Source organism: Castanea sativa, chromosome 11 (genome assembly GCF_040712315.1).
Source record: "Castanea sativa cultivar Marrone di Chiusa Pesio chromosome 11, ASM4071231v1".
NCBI classification, from domain to species: domain Eukaryota; kingdom Viridiplantae; phylum Streptophyta; class Magnoliopsida; order Fagales; family Fagaceae; genus Castanea; species Castanea sativa.
In genome coordinates, this window is record NC_134023.1 from 9,958,116 (window position 1) to 9,977,870 (window position 19,755).

Consider the following 19,755-nt stretch of genomic DNA (forward strand, 5'->3'; position numbering starts at 1 on the left):
CCTCACTTTCAAAGACAAAAATTCAATTTTTATATAAGTTTTTCTATTTTTTTTAAAAAGTTTAGTAATTTGAGTTGTTCATAGTTCTTAACTATTACATTGAGGTTATCACTTAAATATGCTTTCAATCATTTTTCAAAATGATTGAATTCAAGGTTTTTCATTTAAATATTGGATTTAATTATGCAAACTCCCATTATAATTTTTTTAGGCATCTCCTTTTATATTAGTTGTATAATTATCTACCATATTCCATTCAATTAATTTTGGACTTATATATGATTTTTTTATTTATTAATAAAAGCTTAATCTTACACAATATTCATTCATTATATAACTTAAAGTAAAAGGTTACTTCATTTAAAAAAATAGAGTAAAAGATTACTTTATTTTTATTATCTATTTAATTTTAATTAAAATAATTTTTTTTTATTTTCATTAATTTACACATAATTCATGACTAAACGGTGCATCGCACGGACATAATACTAGTATAAATAAAAGCAGAGACCTTATGTGAGAGTGTATGAGGTTCTGCTATGTGGCATTCTAATTTTGCATTTAGCCTTTTTTTACCTCTTCATTAATTTTTTAATTTTTTTTTTATGTTACCCAAAATATCACATTAACTTATTTTTATTTTTATCTCATTAATCACTCAATAATTTCCTGAGTTTACACCACACATTTTTCTTTTCTTCATGTCTTTTAGCATACTCACCATTTTAGTATTAAAAACAAAAGCTAAGAAAATAAAATAAAATTATGGGCTAATAGTAATAACTAACCAAATAAGGCCCTCGGGAAAGATTGAGAGAAAAGAAAATGTTGTGAATTATTAAATGAAATGCATTGTTTCACCATTACCTAGATAAAACACTTAAGATTGACAAAACATTTGTAAGAGAGAGAAAGAGGAATGTGAGGGATCACTACCTCCATCACACTGGTTTTCCATGACCATCAAGCTACTAAAAACCCTACAAGTAGTAAATTTTAATTTTTCTTTTTGAATTAGGGCCTTAAACATGATTTAGGTTTGAGTAATTTAGTTGGATAGCTTTGCTTTGGGTATATAAGTAGAGAGAATATTTGGTGTGCAATGTAAAACCAAATTCTACCTTGCATGATTTTAAATCATCTATAAGACAGATACATGTGCACAAGGACAAACCCATGATTTAAAGCTAGAGGGGGCCGGAGTATAAGCAATTTTTTTTTTTACTCAAAATAGACATTCATATAGTATTAACAAATTATAAATAAATGATTTCATTTTTTTAATATATTAAGATGCAATCATTTGCCAACAAAGACAAAAAAGTTGGCTAGGATTTTTTTTTTGTTGAAGTTTGAGCATTCACAATAGTGATGCTGAAAAATTTAGCTTTTAGCACCTTAGAAAACTACTTTGTCTATTTTACCACCTCACTTTACCATACACCAAACACCAAATGTTATCGCTTAATTTAGAATAATATAAAAAACTCGTTAAAATAATAAAGGAAGAGAGAAAATTTGAGTTTTTTAATTGAAGTAAGAGAGAGAATCCTAATAAAATATTGCATTTTATTTTTAACAACTTACTACAGCCAACTAGTATTTTTACTTGTTTACCGTAGTTGCAAAAATTTAGTTTTAGCTTCTCCAATAGTACATGGTTTCTTGGTGGTAAAATAGTTTTTTTTTTTTCTAAAATACAATCACCATTGTAAATGCTTTTATTATTTTTGTTAAGTTTTTGGGTTGAATAATTGCTAATTGGACTTGGTTGGCTAGACTGATTGGAGAGTTGGGGGGCCTAAGGTTTCGGAAGAGGGGGCCTAGCTACAAAAATGAAAAATATAACAATTGAAAAAAAATTTCTTTGGGCCAAGTGGGCCCCGGGCCACCTTAGGTCCATCCCTACATACGTACTTGCCCGCGCCATGTCTTAATATAGCACTATCAATGAGTGGAAGACGGTGAGAGTTGGGTATACTTTCATTTCATAGTATGCAATTCGTGAATAACAAAAATTAATTAATTTTTATGGTTCTGTTACTCTTTTACATTTATTTTGATTTCATGATTTAAAAAAAAAAAAAAATCTTACCTTAAGAATGCAACAAATGTGCAGTGAAGCTACTAAACTAATTTTTAATATCTTAAGATATAGAAGTTTCTTTATTTTATTTTAGTTTACCTTTTATTTATAATATATGTACAACATTCTCCAAAACTCACAAAAAACATCACAAAATTATCTATGCATCGCACGGATAACTTACTAGTTATTACAAATTGCAATACAAAATACTTACAAATTACTGTGAAAGTAAACATAACTTGTGCCATTTTATCAACTTATAATTAAATATTTAAATTAATTTTCCAAGCTTGATGACATATTAATTTGTAAAACTTATGTACTAATAAAATTTGTAATAACCCAAACATTATTCTTTTTTCACATCTCCATCATCATCATAAGGTGGTGTAACTTTATGGATATATATATTTTTATAAAAGATGATATTGGATGGAAATTAAGAAATGCTTTCTTAATGATATTTTTCTCTAGCAACCAATCAAACCAAAAGATAATACCATTCTGTGTGCTCATAAAAAATGAGAAACAAGTTGAAAGTGTCATCTTCCAACTAAGATCCTTGAAGGCTCTTAGGCTTTACGACTTTATTCTTTTATCACAGCTGGAAACACAGTGAAGGATATGACTGTTTCACTGTTTGGGTTTTCCACTGTTTTTTTATAGGATGCTTCATGGTAAAAGAGCTATAAGCTACTCACATTGACTTGTTCTCAAAACTGAAAACCTAATTAATCTAAGTCCCCAATATAATATCATTCTGGCACATAAGATCTTCCATCTTGTTGAAATAAACAGGCAGAGAAAGAACAAGAATTGTTCTGAAGAGAATCTTTGTATATTTTTTGTTTTATTAGCTCTCCTAAAATGTATGACCTTTAGTGAGTAATTGATAGGTTGGATTGAACATGGCAGTCCTTTAGGGTTTTTTGTTGGTTAGATATTCCAGCATATAATACACATATGAGACTGTACAAATAACTTCTTTCAAGTAGATGAAGGTGCTGCATATTCCCGTAGCCAAGCTATCTTTTTGGTGATAAATCAAACCCTAAAAAGGTTCTATGCAATGATTAATGGACAAACGTGTCTACACATGTTGGCTTCAAATTTAGAATAGGTGGCCTAAAAAGTCCTTAGAAAGATTTTGCAACCTGTAGCTTAGAAACTTGTGTTTTCCAATCATTCCCTTTGCCCTCAGATCTCCTTCACAGGTGGCTAGTGAAGGACACAATAAGCTTATCAAAAAAGAAAAAAGAAAAAAGAAAAAGAACAAATATGAAATATAATTTTTGTTATTTATGTTATTATGTAGTTTTTGGAAATTTTGACTTAGCACTATTATTTCTTTAATTTTAGGTGTATTTAATGCTTTTCTATTAGAGTTCCATTATGATAGACATAAATTATGATATGTTTTAGAATATATTTTCTTGTTGGTCAAGTTTTATAGTCTTTAAATTGGGTTTCAAGCTTGTAAACAAAAATGGTGTATTTAGTTTAGTAGAATTTCATATTTTTGTCTCACTGTTTGTTTAGTGGATATTCTAGTAACTCTTCTTGTGAATTCAAAGAACTCTAGTTGATTAATGGCTATTTTTTATTGAGGTAAATGCGATTTGGTTCTTGCTATCTTCCACCCCCGTCAGCTAGCCCTTTGTTGTTATTTGCTCAAGGAAGAAAAAATGCGATAATGTGCACTTTATTCTCCCCATAAAAAATTGTGGCTAACTTGTTCCAATCAAATTTTGGAAATTTATTTTGGAAATATTTTTTGAAACATAATAATATAAATAATTTAGAAAACAATATAAAAAAATTGGTCTAATCTAAATTAACCATAACATGGAAAACTTGCAACAAGAAAATGGCTAAGAAATAAGCTATATATTAGTAACAAATTAACGTTTAATGACTTTAATCAGAAAATACATATATGATATCGATGTCAATCTTAGTATTAATGTGACATTGACTGAAAAACTCAACCCCCCCCCCCCCCCCAAAAAAAAAAAAACCTTGGCAATATCTTTTCATTTTTATGGGATGTTCCACCCTATGAGAATCTGGTATTTAAAACTTTTCTAGAAAATTCAAGATGATGAAGCCACAAATGTTGATTCAAATTTTATCAGTTGTACTTATTGACTTCTCCTAGATGCAAACTTTGAGTCAAAGAAATCGAACAAAACGTCAAAGAAATCGAATTTTCTACAAGAAATAGTTAAGAAAAGAAAAAGATATATGATATCTATGACTAAGAAAATTGCACATTAATATGTAGCGTAGTTGAAAGGTGAAGATATATATATATATTTTAGATACATACCATTTCATTAAGCAAGACAAGAACAACACTAACATCCTTCCTCCACACATCCTGAGTATTCAGGCAGGGAGTTCATATTACAACAATTACAGGGATATGTGTAATTGACAATTCTCTACTATGAGCCATCATTACGGCCATATATGCAAAGAAAGTTAATGGGGGAGAAAAGAAAAACCTGAACCTAACAGAAGTGGACAAGCAATCCACTGAAAAGAACGTTTTGAGTCTTTGTTAGGACCTGGGAATAATTGCCCTAAAGCCATTTCATCCAAAAAAAAATGGTTGGTTTTTTGGCAAAGGCAATGGTTTACTATCATTTCTTAACATAAATAACACATTTGACATAGTGGGCCGATCATTTGTGTTATTCTGTATACATAGGAGACCGATATGGATCCATCTCAACGCTTTATATTTGGCACATGAATCACTTATTGAAGGATCAATTAGTTCTAGCCCTTGTCCTTCTTCCCATAAATTCCATGCCTGAGAAAATCATTTACAATATTAGAAGCGCACATAACAATGAATATAAATAAAATCCAAAGCTTAAATTTAATTGACATACATATCTTGCTAAATTGAGTGTGTAGTCAACATTGTAGAATCTATTGTTTTTTCTACCACTCACGATTTTCAGCATCAAGACTCCAAAGCTATAGACATCGGATTTTATAGAGAACACCCCTTTCATAGCATACTCAGGAGAAATATAGCCATTACATCCAAAACACAATAAATATTTCATTTCACAAGTGATTGAATTGAGCACATGTAATAGTAAGATTAAAATAGAACTTTAATCATCACAAGTGTAGGGGTTTATTAATAACTTACTATGTTCCAACAATTACATTAGTGTTTGCTTCCAATTCATCCAATTTGAAAATTCGTGCCATGCCAAAATCAGAAATCTTAGGATTCATGTTTTGGTCAAGGAGTATGTTACCGGCTTTTAAATCTCTATGAATTATTCTTCGTCTTGAATATTTATGGAGATAGAGTAGTCCTTGAGCGATTCCTTCAATTATGTTGAAACGTTTTTTCCAATCTAATAGCTTGCTCCTCTTTGAATCTATCCGATATAAACAGTTAAATAGATGTGATCAATAATCTAGTTTTTAGAAAGAAATATAAGCAAAGGAAGTACTAGTAAAAGTCAATGTTTTTCTAACCAAATAGAAAGCAATCTAAACTTTTGTTGGGCATGTATTCATAAACCAACATCCTCTCTTCTCCATGAATGCAACAACCAATAAGTTTAACAATATTCACATGATGGAGTTTAGGCATGACTATCAGCTCATTCTTGAACTCCAGTATTCCTTGTCTTGAATTTTGCCCTAATCGCTTTATTGCTATTGTTTGCCCCCCTGCCAATTTTCCCTGATGTGGTGATTAAAAAGATTAATTCCGCTTAGATGTAAGTTACTCAAAACTACTTGATGTAGAAATTTATTTAGAGGTGACCTCATACACAGGTCCAAAGCCTCCTTCTCCAAGCTTGTTTTCTACTGAAAAATTGTTTGTTGCAGCTATGACACATGTATAGCTAATTACTCTGAAACGAGCTCCATCATTCCCATCATTTAGAATTTCATTCATGTTGATAGATGGGTCCAAGCTCAATAAAGCAAGCAATCCATTTTCACCGTTTGTTTCATCATTCCCTGTTTGAATTTCCATAGAACATCATAATTTGCATATATCATATTAATAATCAAGAATTGGTAAATTTAAATATTATATATATACCTTGACTTACAACTGCTCTCCGTTTGAGTAGATAACACAATATGCAGAAAACAATCACGAGTAGAGCAATGGCTGTGAAAATTGCAACGCATATCCACTTCTTTGTTCCTGTACCTGGTCATATATGGCAGTGTTAGTAATCATCATATAAGAAAATATTTTCTGATTTTGATCCAAGTTATACTTCATATCGTCTACAAATACAAGGGAATGGAATTTTCTTTTTTTCTTTTTTTTAAAGCAAAATTGTGGAAGATGAGTACCCTTACGAAGGGATAAACGAGTGTTAAGCATAATAAGCAAAAGAGATCCATCAAAGGCATCATGCAAAGTTCAGATCCTTCAAGCCTAAAGCTTAACTAAAAAGGTGTAGAAATGCAAACTAATTAATATAACATATTATGAAGCTCCAATCTAACCTATTTTTGAAATCTTTAACAGTTTGTATTTGAAACCTCAGTGAAAGAGAAAATTAGACATACCTTAGTTTAGTTAGTTTTACTAATGGTTTAATTTTAAAATTCTTGCCCTAGATTCATTTTTTGTCGCATCTATAATTTGTGTAATCCCAGAGTACAAGGAACATAAACCTTGAATAAGATCCATATTTAAGATCCTTAGCCATGGCTAATTTCTGTACCATCTATATATAAGCAACAAACATTTTTCCAGTAAAACCTCAATTAAGATAATTAAGATGCAATACACATGAATATCTAGCTAGGGCAAAACTTTTAATGAACAAAACTTTAGTGTGTGTATATGTATAGAGAGAGAGAGAGAGAGAGAGAGAGAGAGAGAGAGAGGGAGGGAGGGAGGAGAGATCCAAGCTGCTATTTCTTGCTCAAGAAGTTTAAGTTTGGAGAAAGCTCGATCTGAATCTGTTTGTGAACTGAGGAAATGATTGAACATATCTAGATCTGCTGTGATGACCCTACCTGCATCGTCACAAATTATCTATATATATACGCTTAAAAGTTACACTCATTCACAACCCAGATTCTTAGTTGCTCAAATTCAATGACTTGCATTATTGGTAACTTTCCTTATATAAATATGCATAAACTTAAAAGTTGCATTATATATATATATATATATATATATATATATATATATATATATATATATATATATTGCTCAAATTCAATGACTCTTGCAATGTGAACCTTCTTTCTATGGAAACTAGGAACCTTGAGGAATTGAGTGTATCACCTGATTTAAGGTTATTCACATTTACGCCATGAGAAGAAGTACACAACAAGCTTGAGAAAAATAGAATGAACACAAATTTCAGAATGTTTATTATGTTGTTAGCCATTAAGATAGACTAATGACTTTTCACTTGTTAGCTAATTAGCTAGCTACTTATATGCTCATGGCCGCGTATAGCGCGGGTCTACAAGGAAACATACAGCTGCTGCCTGCTAAGGTCAAACACGTTACGCGGTCCATTGAATGAAGATTTTTTTTTTTTTGAGAAACATTAATGAAAGAAGACTGGTTATATTGAGACATAACCAAAAATTTATTAAAGAAATAATTTCATTGGTTAATGAACTATGAATAGACACAAAAGTATCGAAGGTATGATGATTATCACAACTCTGTGGTCGGATTTTTTACTAAATAAGTATGTCTGACACTTCATTTCACATTGCCTCTTTATCTTTTTATCTCTTCTTAAAAATTTAACGTAGTATGATTTTTTTTTTCAACCATCTATTCTATTAAAACTCTATATTATGGGTTTTGGGCTCCAGTTGTAATTGAAAGCTCAGATTTGTGAAAAAACACAAAAGCTTATTCAAACCCCCAAATAAAAATTACGGCTAGATAGCTTTTACTTTAACTTATACTAAGTGCGAAACAAGAGTAAATAAGTGCAAAGAACCGTTATCACTACCCTAAGCCATATTTATCCATTATTAACAATAAAAGGAAAGTTTAAAGAGTAGAGAAGAGAGATGCAAACACAAGATAACACTGAGACGTGTTATCAAAGAGGAAACTGAAGAATTAGGTGAGAAACCTCTCCGTGACTCTCCAAGTCGAAATCAATCCACTAGAGAATAAAGTTGGAGTACACAAACAACAATAAACCCTCTAAGCCAAGTCTATCCTATGTACTTGAGCCCTTCAAGCTCCTGCTAACAACTGATTTCTCGGAGTCTTGTCTTTTTTAGCTTTCCGGATCCCGCAATTTAGCCCGAGATCCGCCAATGAATAGCTCCTTCTAATATTTCTTAATAGCAGCAAAATCTTACTTTATACTCAAGATGGGTGTGGTAAGTGTTTGGGCTAGCAACCTCTCAAAGATATAGAGATTGAGAGGTAGGAGTTGAGGAAAAACCATAAGAAAATGTGTAAATGATTGTGGGTATGACAATCTCTAACTCTCAAGTGTATTTTTCAGGGTTTTCTCTCTGAAAAGAGCTTCTTACAATTTGTGGGTAATAAGGGTATATATAGTGTGAGTAAGGACATGGTAAAGTAAAGCATAACTTTTTATCAAACAGAGAGTTTCGCGAGTCCTTCGCGAGTTGGCCTTACTCTCGAGACACTTACGAAACATCCAGCCTGGCACGACTCTTCATCTTTTAGTCATGTGCTCTGCACGTGGCTCTTTTCGCGGGTAAGCTTCTCGCGAGACAGTCATGAACCAGTCGCAAAATCCACTTGTTTATCCTTTGAAGCTTGAGTCTTCACCGATCTCTCACACTTACAATTAATCCCACATACATACAAGGAAAATGATTGAAAAAATTACAATCAGATTTGACACGGAATTAAAGGCAACACAACATAGTTGCAAATCACAACTTTAAAGTCACAAAATAAATCAAATTTTAGTCAAGTAATTAATTAATTATACTCTTGATTTAATTGATTAACACATCACACAAGCACATATCACATATGACACCAATATGATGACCAATGAAAATTGATGAAACAATCTGTTTCACAATAAAATAAAAAAAATATGATAATGATTTAACTTAAACAATCCTCAAGACAACATATCCACTCGAATAGAATCGAAGTTTGTACAATAGATTTAACCCTAAATCTAGTGCTACCTCATTTAGTACTTATTAGTGTGACGACATGTAATTCCGAAATTTACGAACACTTCTATTTTTGGATAGTTGCAGACGAACTCTCCTGTTCATGGCTCTGAGATCTACTCTCAAAGATTTAATTAGTAGCTGTGTTAGTTGATTTAAGAAACTTCACTCTATCATTGGATTTGTTGTTTGCATGTAATCTCTAGTTGATGCTTCAAGAGAGCTTGGAAAAATCCAGATCTGCATGGTAACATTGCTCTCTTGTGTGTGTAAAATGTGCTCTAAAATTTGTATTTATATGTACTTAAGTTCCATCAAAACCCTAGATCAAACGGTTGAGAAAAAAGGTTGCGAAGCCAAATTGCCCGAGTCTTGATCGGTTGAGACATGTTGTTCAATCGGTCGAGATAAGTGGTTATCGACCTGTCAAGCTATAGTTGAAATGTAGTCCTGCAGGGCTCCCTTTTCAGCATTCTTGATCAAATATTATCTAATGTAATTTTATTTAGAAAAACTAAGTCTAAACTATTACAATTGTTCAAGGCTACGAATCAAAAAATATGGGCTTTACAATATCATTAGACATTTTTTATAATTGTGTTTGCATATGAAATTATATAGTATGCTAATTAAAAAAAAATGATGTACTAAGATTCTAATAGAGGGTATCATTAAAAAAATGATACTAATAAGGGGTTTAAGTAGAGAATAAAAAATTCAAATTCAACAGAAAAATATTAAAATATTGATGTGAAATTGTGAGGTCTCATTTGCTTCTTTAGCATAATATTAAGAGTCAATTTGAGATAATTAATTAAGGGGTAACAAGAGCACACTATGGTGATAATTAAAAGTATTCTTTGCTGAAAAAGTTAAATATTATATATTAAAATATAACATTAGTTTTAAGAAACAAAAAAAATAATTGTATACAAATCAATTAATTTCAGATAGATTAAATAATAAATATTGATTTTATATGCCTTAACACACATATATATATATATATATATATATATATATATATAAACCCCCTTTTACACTGTTTATAATCATTTTATTTTTCTATCGTAATTGATGTTCTAACAGTTCATCCATTGGAATGTTTAAATGTATAGTTTGAGATATGAATAAATGGAAAATAAAAGCTAGCTCCAAAAAACTTTGGTTTATTTAAACAGTGTGACTTCTATTATCTGTAAATTAGTCTATATTTCACTTCACTATAAAAACATAATTGTACTATAGGGTTTATTTAATTATACAAGATATCCGGTGACTAAAAATTCATTTGAACAATTCATAAAATGCTAAAAATTCATTTGACCAATCCATAAAATATTCATAGTGAAATAAAGATAAAATAATTTACCATCACATTATTATTAGAATATCTTTAATCTTTGAGTCCCTAATTTAATTTCTTGATTATTCGTATTCTCTTAGAATTTCATTTCATTAAATGTATATTTTTAGTAACCTTTTACTAAAGTGACCAGGCATGATACTCTAAATAATCAATTCTCATTAAATCTATGTCAAGGGAATATATCTTATCTCTTATTGAGATTATGGATTCAATCTTAAGAAACAATTTTCCTGCAACGATAAATATGATTACCCAACGTATTAATTAAGGTTTAACTTATGTTTCACATTTGTCAAAAAAAAAAAATAAAACTTATGTTTCACATTTGAGTTCACGATCCTCAGAATTAAAAGACTATGTTCTTTAGAAATTATGAGTTTAGTTATTCAAGTGATAATGGTTTGTAAAAAAATTAATCAAGATTGGTCCAAATCAATGTATTCTAATACATCCATATTTGAATCAATAATCTCCACTTCCATAATCAAGGTAGACAATCAAGATTAATGTGTTATACTCATGTCAAATAAAATGATTGGTGTCATCGTTTACTTCAAAATAAAGTTTATACGTCACAAAGTAATTGTGATATAGATCTTCAATATTCATAAAATGAGTATAACTAAAATAAAAACATTAAGATATATTCGTGGAAATAAAATGATATATAGGATTCGAAATGAGAAAATCTAAATGAAGATAGAGGCGGTCCCTATTGATTGATGTAAAGATAAATGATTCCAATTAGTTTTTAATTTTAGTTAAATATATGAAAATATAGGTATTAACCTAGACTAATTAAATAAATTATGTAAAAAACCTATAGTTAAATAACTTTGTATATATAGCTAAAGTCAAAATTGTTAATTGAACATTATAGCACTTTTTAATATGAATTGAAACCTAGATAGTTATATAGTGATTGTAATCAAATTTACTTATTGTTGAATGATAGAATTTTTAATGTACTTAATCAATAACTAATAAGTAAAATTATTAAAGAAATAATTGGTTAAATAAATTAGAACTAAGTGGAATAATTTATAATAACTAAATATATACATGAGTTAATAATAACAACAACAACAACAACAACAACAACAACAACAATAATAATAATAACAATAATAATAATTAATTCATTTAATTCTTATATTAATTGATTTTTGTTAGAAAAAATATTTATATGATAAATGACATGTGGCAAGCCTTTACACAACTAGGTGGCAAAACTTAAATGATTCTAGGGTTTTCAGAGTAAAAAGAGATATGTTTTATTAGATAACTAGTCGCTAATTTGTGCAACATACCGAATAGTTAGAAAATATTAAATATCTACACTTTGTTTAATGCAACAATTAAGTAAAAAATAAATGTAAATTAATAATTCTAACTCAAAATAAAAGTTGAAAATAAATATAAGAAGATTGTGTGGGGAGTAAAAGACCCAAGCAGGCATTTGGGCCTTTGGGCTCTAGCAAAGAGAGCCGAACTGCTCTTGAGCTAAGGATTTGTTAGTACTGCGAATCGGCCCATACGCCGAGGGTCCCAGGATACAGCCGAGGGTGAGTTTCTCCTCGGACAGATCCAAGAGAAGTCAGAGATTCACTACGAAGGTCAAGGCAGAATTCTAGAAAGACTGTTGGTCAAAAGGGGGAAACCCTGAACCTTCTAGATACACCGGTGTTAGAAAAATACCAAGAGCAAAGGCTGCCACCTCCACATTAAAGACTCTGCACCTACCTCCCTGGCTGCATTAATGAGAAAGTGACCCCTGAACAGTAGAACTGAAACTTCTGGTCACTATTCAAAGGCACTAAGAAAAGAAATATCTAGAGGGGGTTTGAGTAACACGTGGATAAAGTATCAGAAAAAGAAGTATTTAAGGGGGGTGAATGTTAAAGAAAAGGGGGGTCGGTAACTAAGAAATAAATTAAGAATTGTAACATTTGAGAAAGAAAGGGAAATAATACAGAAGTAATCCTCGGCTCACGTCCGAGGAGGTCCATTGGCAATTATCATTCGTTATTTACAAGTGTTTTCACACCAAAGCCTGTCATCAAGTTCTCAGTACTTTTAATCTAGATTTCAAGCCCACGCTCTACAAATTTTATTGTTTAAGGCTCATTGGGCCTGAGCCCATAAATTTCTTTGGGTCCAGGTGAAATTGTGCACTTACAGATTGGTTTTACAAATAGTAGTCATCTTATATATAATTTAATAATGAACTTTTTATAAACTGAAACAAAGATATACACATCTTGAAAAAAATCCGCATGCATATTTTTCACTGAGCTTAAGCATAACTAGTATGGGTATTTTTGAAACATTTACTCCATCTGATATCAAAATACTTTAGTGTCAAAACATGAGAATAAAAATATGAAAATATTTTGGTAGCATCCAATATCTTCAAGCTTTCTTTTTGCATTTAGTCCATTTGTAGTTCGTATAGAAGTTTCAACCACGTTGCCACAATCTGTATATAATAATAATAATAATAATAATAATAATAATAACAATAATAACATTATAATCATGAAAATTTTTAGTTAAGTTCATATATTTCTTTGGAAGGGCAAAACTTGTTGCACATAAGCTCTTATACATAGTTTTACACATACCCCATTTTTTAATTGAAATCGTGACATCAAGTCATGATTTTTAAATTCAAAATTATGACTTTAAGTCATAGTTTCAGTTTAAAATTTTGATGTGTGTAAAACTATGAGTAATAGTTTGTGTGTAATGATACTTTTTAAGTTCGCAAGGATCTTGAGTCCTAATATGGCTTGGTCAACATTATGTCCAAATTAATAGTCATACACAATAGTATGTAGAAATAAGTCTAATCTATATATACTATAAAACTGCAGTTTTTGGCCATTTTTTGACTTTTATTTGACTTTGTAAGGGCTTGTCATGTAGGATTTGAAGCTCTTACATTTTCCGCATCAGCAATATTAAAAAAACAATTCAAAATCCAATTTAAAATAGAAAAAGCCCAATCAACTCCTTTTCTCCCCCCACAAATAAAAAGGAAGCCTGACTCTTCCAAACACAGACTCTATTGTCTTCTTCTTCTTCAACTCTACCTCGATGGCACTTCGTTAGTGGTGAGACACTCCGTGTTTTAGAAATCAAGGCTTACTGTCTCCACTTGTAACCTTTTTTGCCCTTTGCAGTTTCATGGTTTTATGATTTTGCCTTTGGCTTTTCTAGGGTTTTTAGTTAATTGCTATATCGTTAACATTGATACACTCCCTTCATTGTCTCTAACCATCTATTGGCCTCCTCTTTTTATTTATTTTTTACTGAAAAAAAATAATATTAAGAAGAGAAAGGCATAGAAAGGAAGAACACATATTATTTTATATTCATTTCTTGTATTTTATAATTATTCCTGAAATTTAGTCAATTAATTAAACAAAGGAACAAACACTATTGCATAACAAAGAACAAATACTATTGCGTGAAATTTAGTCAATTATTTATGTAATATGTATAGCTTACACCAAATAATATATGTAAACATGCATAAAAAGAAGATACATGTACTCATGTAATATATGTACAACTCACACTAACATTTGCACTCAAGGAGAACAAAATGAGTTATTCAATGACTACGATAAAGCTACAATAGAAAAAGATACAAAAAATTATTTAAAGTAGGTAAACAATCACAAAAATTGCTAAAAAATAATAAAAATTGATATTTTAACATTGCAACATATATTGGATAATTGAGGATATTAGGGATTGGAATACTAATTTTATTTAAAATTTTTTTGATTGATTGATATTTTTCATATGCTTTGATTGTTTAGCTAGAAAACCTTTTGTAAAAATAGTTTTTCACATTTTTCAGTATTTGGTATGTTAGGTTCTAAAACTTTAGAACAATTGGCAAACCGTGAACACAAACTTGTCTAAATTTAGATCTTAGAGTCTATAGAGTTTATTACACAATGCTCAAGGTGATACAAGTAAAGATTTTAGAATGTACAAGCTATAGAAAGAAGAATTCAAAATCTACCTGGTTCGACTATGTAAAGTTGTTATTTACAACTATTTTGTGCTGATTTTAATTCCGTGTCAAATTTGATTGTAATTTTGTTCAATCATGTTTACTTTATATTTTATATGGGATTTCATTGTATAGGTTGTGTATGAGAGAAAGTGTGAAGACTTAAGCTTGCATTGAAGAAGGAGTGGTTTTCGTGGGTATCTCGCGAGTAAACTTCCTGCGAAGTAAGCCACGTGAAGAGCACATGACTGGAATACGAAGAGTCATGACAATCTGATAATAGTTGGTTTTCGCGAGTATCTCGCGGGTAAGGCCTTCCCGCAAGATACCCACGAAACATTCTGTTTTGCTATTTTGGCTTATTTGCTCTACCATGTCTTCATCCACACTATATATACCCACATTGCCCACATATTATAAGGAGTGCTTTTTAGAGAGAAAATCCTATCAAACGCACTTGAGAGTTAGAGATTGTTATACCCACAATCATCTACACAATCCTTTATGGTTTTCCTCATATTCTTACCTTTCCATTTTCATATCCTTGAGAGGTTGATAGCCCAAACACTTACCACACCTAATCTGAGTGTTAAGTAAGGTTTTGGTGCTGTTGGGAAGCATTGGAAGAAGCCAAGCTTTGGTAGATGCAATCGGGCGCATTACGGGATCTGGAAAGCTAGACAAGACACGGTTCCGAGAAGCCTTGTTGGAGTAGGAGCTTGGAGGGCGTAGGTGCACTAGGTAGATTAGGCTTAGAGGGTTTCTTGTTATTTGTGTATCCCAACTTATTGTCTAGTGGATCGATTTACCACTTGGAGGGTGGCAGAGAAGTTTTTCGCCAAGTTCTTCGGTTTCCTCTTCGATAACACATCGGCGTGTTGTCTTGTGTTTGCATTTCTCTTCCCAACTCTTTTAGCTTTCATTTTACTTCTGGTATATGATGAATATGGCTTAGAGTAGTTTTATTGTTTGTTCGCTCGCATTTACTCTTTTCCACACTTAGTTTAAGTTAGAGTAAAATCAACCAAGTCGTAATCTTTTAATTTGGGGTTTGAACAGCTCTTGTGTTTTTAACACAAATCCAAACTTTCAATTGGTATCAGAGTAGGTGCACTTGTTGTGGTTTCATTACCTAAGTGCGATCCTAAACCCCTTTTGTGATGGATCAATCATAATCACTCAATGCTCTACCATTCTTTGATGGGAGCAACTATGCATTTTGGAAAGTCTGTATGAGGGCATTCATTTGTGCTATAGATGAGTCCATATGGGATTCCATTGAGAATGGGTATGTTAGACCCACGACAGCCAAGTCTAAATGGGACAAGGCAGCTCTTGCTTTGGAAAATGCCAATAGTAAAACAATTAATCCTATTTTTTGTGGTGTGTCTAATGATGAATTTCACAGGATATCGTATGTGAAGACTGCCAAGGAAGCTTGGATGATTCTTGAGACTACCTATGAAGGTACAAAGAAAGTCAAGGACACAAAACTCCAAATGCTTACCACTCGATTTGAAAAGCATAGGTGTACATTTGTGCAACTTAAGGAAGCAAAATGTGAAGTAGAAGGACTCAAGGGAGAGTTGGTTGAAGCTTATTCTAAGATCAAGTTTCTTGAACTTGAAATTATCCAAACTAATTTCAAGGTTGAGCGTATCTCCACCAAGAAACTTGACAACGTACTGTCCTCACAAAAATCTTCACATGATAAGATTGGTTTAGGCTACACTGGAGAAGGAAGCTCCAGTAGCGAACCCAAGAAGGAAGTGAGGTTCGTATCAACCAAGAATGTTGAGAAACTCAAAGAAGTGAAGCCTGAGATTGATTGAAACCCCTGCTGCTTTAAAGAGAACCATTGGTGCAAAACCAAAGGATAAAGGGAAGTCATTACCCAAAAATCAAAAGAGGCCTTAAGTGAAGCATGTGTGTCATCATTGTGGCATTCAAGGGCACACAAGGCCGAATTTTTTCAAGCTTCATGTACTCAAGAAGGCTGACTCTATGCATGGTCAAAAAAGTTCAAAGAAAAGACCAAAGGGAGCACAACCTAAGGGAGAAAATAAGGGACATCTTATTGGAGATGTTATGGAAATGTTGAAGAACATCTCTCTATGCCTTGCTAGCTTCACTCCGAGGTTGGAGAATTATATTGGTCATACCCCTCCATCTAAGGGTCTCACCCAAAACACTCGTAAAGTGTGGGTGAAGAAGGGTAGTCTTGCATGATCATTTTCTATGCCCATGCATTAATACTTCCAATGTTTAGGGTTATAGGTTCATGCATTATGACATGCATAATCCTCTTGTGTCATTGCTTCCGGTTTATAGCATGTTTCTTTTACAACTTTTGTTTTGTACTTGATGTTTTTGTTGATCTTACTTTACTTGTTTTGTTTTTGAGTGTGTTGAAAAATTCAAACACCCATAAAAATTGAAAAATCTCCAAAAGTTTGATCGCTTGTGTTGTGTTTATCACATGTGAGTTTGGCCTAGTACCTTCGTACTAATGGCGTAGTGCATTTACAAGCTTAGCTTGTTTTATATGCACATCTATTTTTGTGGGAAAAATCTTGAAATCTATGTGTGATTGTTGTAAATCGATCTTTAAGCTTGTTATGAATGATTAGTCAATAGTCTTGTTAATTTTGATACATTCATAGACTTGTGCCTATATATCTTCCCTTTTTTTTAATTTTAATTTTTTTTATATTTTTGCTCTATAGCTCATCAAATGTCAAATCTCAAAAAAAGATAATGAGCTGCAAAAGCCATTGCACACACTAGTATTTGACTAGGAAAAAGAGAAAGCAACTTGTATTGAAATGTATGGTGCCTCAAAAAGCCAAAGGCTTACTCACAAAATTGAAATATAAAAAATTTCAGGCATCAATCTCAAGATGAGATGTAATGTTAGTATATGATCAAATATTATAAGTTGTAAGAAGCTAAAAAGAAAAGCTTCAAAGTTTTATAATCATTTTCTTGTGAGAGGTCATATATGTTCATTTATATAATTGAGATAGACCACTTGACTTAGTATTAGTTGTGTATGACTTGATTAAATTGATCATTGAAGCTTCACTCTAGTCTAAGGACTATTCCATGTTTGATACACACACACAACACACAAGTCTATTGTTCACAATGCTTATTTTATTTGTGTGATTGTACATGTTCAAATGTGACGTGTAAACTCAATTGCTTATCGATCAAACCCAAAAAGATTTTTAAGTATTTTTATATGTTTTTGAAAGTTTTTTTTATGCTTTTGCGTTTTGAGTTTTTTTCCATACTGCATTTTCTATGGTTTCATCAAAAACTCCTTTAGAGGCATTTTCGCGAGAAGCTCGCGACTAAGCTCTTCCCGAGAAAATGAGATAGGCAAAAAATGAAAACACATGAATTTCAGACAAAAACTTTCACGACTGTCTTGTGAGTAAGTCTATCCCGCAAAAAGTTTTGTGCTTCGGTGGCATTTTTCACGAGTAACTTCACGAGAAGCTATCCCGTGAAAAACGCGTTTTTTCAGTTTTTAAGGGCTGATCAAGACAGATTTTCAAACATAACCTTTTTGCCTCCCTTGAGCCTCTCTCAACCCAAAACCAATTTTCTCTAAAAAATCCAACTAAATCTCAAGAGTAATCATCTTCAAATCATCTCTAAGGTATGTTCATTCAATCTTTTCTCTCTATTTCACTAGATTATGCCTTAGATTATAGATTTTTCATGAGTTGGGACACTTTTGAAAAGGGGTTGGGCATTCTCTATTTTGTGAATTTTTTTTCAATTTCTTGATTGGGTTCTGTCCCATTTATTTTGTTTGTACTTGTGTTGGCCCCTTGTGTCATTTTAACTTGTATTTAGGCAAGATTCAAACATGTTCATGCATTGTTTACATCTTCGTTGTGCGGGTGCATACCAAGTGTTTGATAAAATGCCCAAATGACATTTTGGTGTTGTTTTGGACTCCGATGAGTACCAAACTTTGGGGATTACCATGATTGTGTATGTTTATCATGTTTTGATCATTGATTGTGTGTTTTACACACTTTAACCCAAATGTGTTTTGTCATGTCTTGATCGTGCATCACACATGCACACTTGATGCACACTTTTGTTCATTTGTCATGTTTTGCATATCACTCATGCTAGATAATTGTTATAACATGTTTAGCACACATAACATGCTATTTTGACTTTGTTTATGTTCTTTTTAGGACTTTGTAGTCGTTTTTATGGACTAACTTGGTACTAATCAAGTTTGTGTTCTTGTGTTTGTGTTTTTGCACTTGTTTCTCTGTGTTTTGCCTTTGTTTTTGCAGATGTCTCCTACTAAGCATTCTGCCATAAAGAAAGGGTCAAAGCATCCATGCACGGACGAAGAAAATTTCTGAAACGTTGATGCAGGAATGGCATACAACGACTTCTACAAAAAGGCAACGATCATCATGGAAAGGGTTGTGAAAATGGAGACTCTTGAAAACACTTGCATTCCTGAAGTGTTCAAGGAGAGAACTTGGACAAAATTGCTGAATCCAAGTGGAAATGTCTTTGCCAAAATCTTAAGGGAATTATTTTCAAACGCCATTGTGGAAGGGGAGCGCATTAATTGTTGGGTGCGGCAAAAGGAATTCTTTATTACAAGGGATTTCATTTAAGAGTTCTTGGAAATTCGTCCACCATCTCAACAAATCTCCATCCAATATGATGATAGATTGGATTTTCTTGAACCAATGGTGGATCTCCTCTGTGGTACTCTCCAAAAGAAGTCAATGTACACAATTCCTTTCAATTCGGATATGAGGACATTGGGTTATATCATGATCCACAACATCTACTCGGTAACGAATTTGACCACATTGTCAGCACCAAGAACTACATTTCTCTATGATCTATTCACACATAAGGAGATCAACATATGCGGTCACATCTTCCACCTTTTGACAAAAGCCATCTCCAAGAGGAATTTGAGAACCGTGATGCCATTCCCTAGTCTCATCATGGGTCTCATTGCAAAGACAAAGATGAAGTTTCCAAGTGGTCTCATCATGGTTCAAAGAGACTCTCTGATTGGTGCTCCAACAATGATCCAAAGCAAAGCTCATATCA

At 32.0% G+C, this 19,755-nt stretch overlaps 1 protein-coding gene across 1 annotated transcript; it reads right to left on the reverse strand.

Annotated features, from left to right (window-relative positions):
• Window positions 1-4,282: 4,282 nt before the first annotated feature.
• Window positions 4,283-6,107, reverse strand: LOC142616044 (G-type lectin S-receptor-like serine/threonine-protein kinase At1g11330). Its single transcript, XM_075788934.1, has 8 exons — window positions 5,892-6,107; window positions 5,597-5,807; window positions 5,260-5,496; window positions 4,990-5,141; window positions 4,733-4,907; window positions 4,554-4,627; window positions 4,419-4,469; window positions 4,283-4,300 (listed from the first exon to the last, which is right to left on the reverse strand). The coding sequence occupies exons 1-8, from the start codon at window positions 6,105-6,107 to the stop codon at window positions 4,283-4,285; spliced, it is 1,134 nt and encodes a 377-aa protein (XP_075645049.1).
• Window positions 6,108-19,755: the final 13,648 nt, after the last annotated feature.

What these genes read in the sequence shown, in the direction of transcription:
- LOC142616044 (XM_075788934.1), bottom strand. Translation starts at nt 6,107, where the DNA reads ATGGAAATTCAAACAGGGAATGATGAAACAAACGGTGAAAATGGATTG. An exon ending in TTTAGATTGCTTTCTATTTG is followed by an intron (nt 5,497 to 5,596) that starts GTTAGAAAAACA and finishes TATATCGGATAG; the next exon opens with ATTCAAAGAGGAGCAAGCTA. An exon ending in TAATGTAATTGTTGGAACAT is followed by an intron (nt 5,142 to 5,259) that starts AGTAAGTTATTA and finishes GTTTTGGATGTA; the next exon opens with ATGGCTATATTTCTCCTGAG.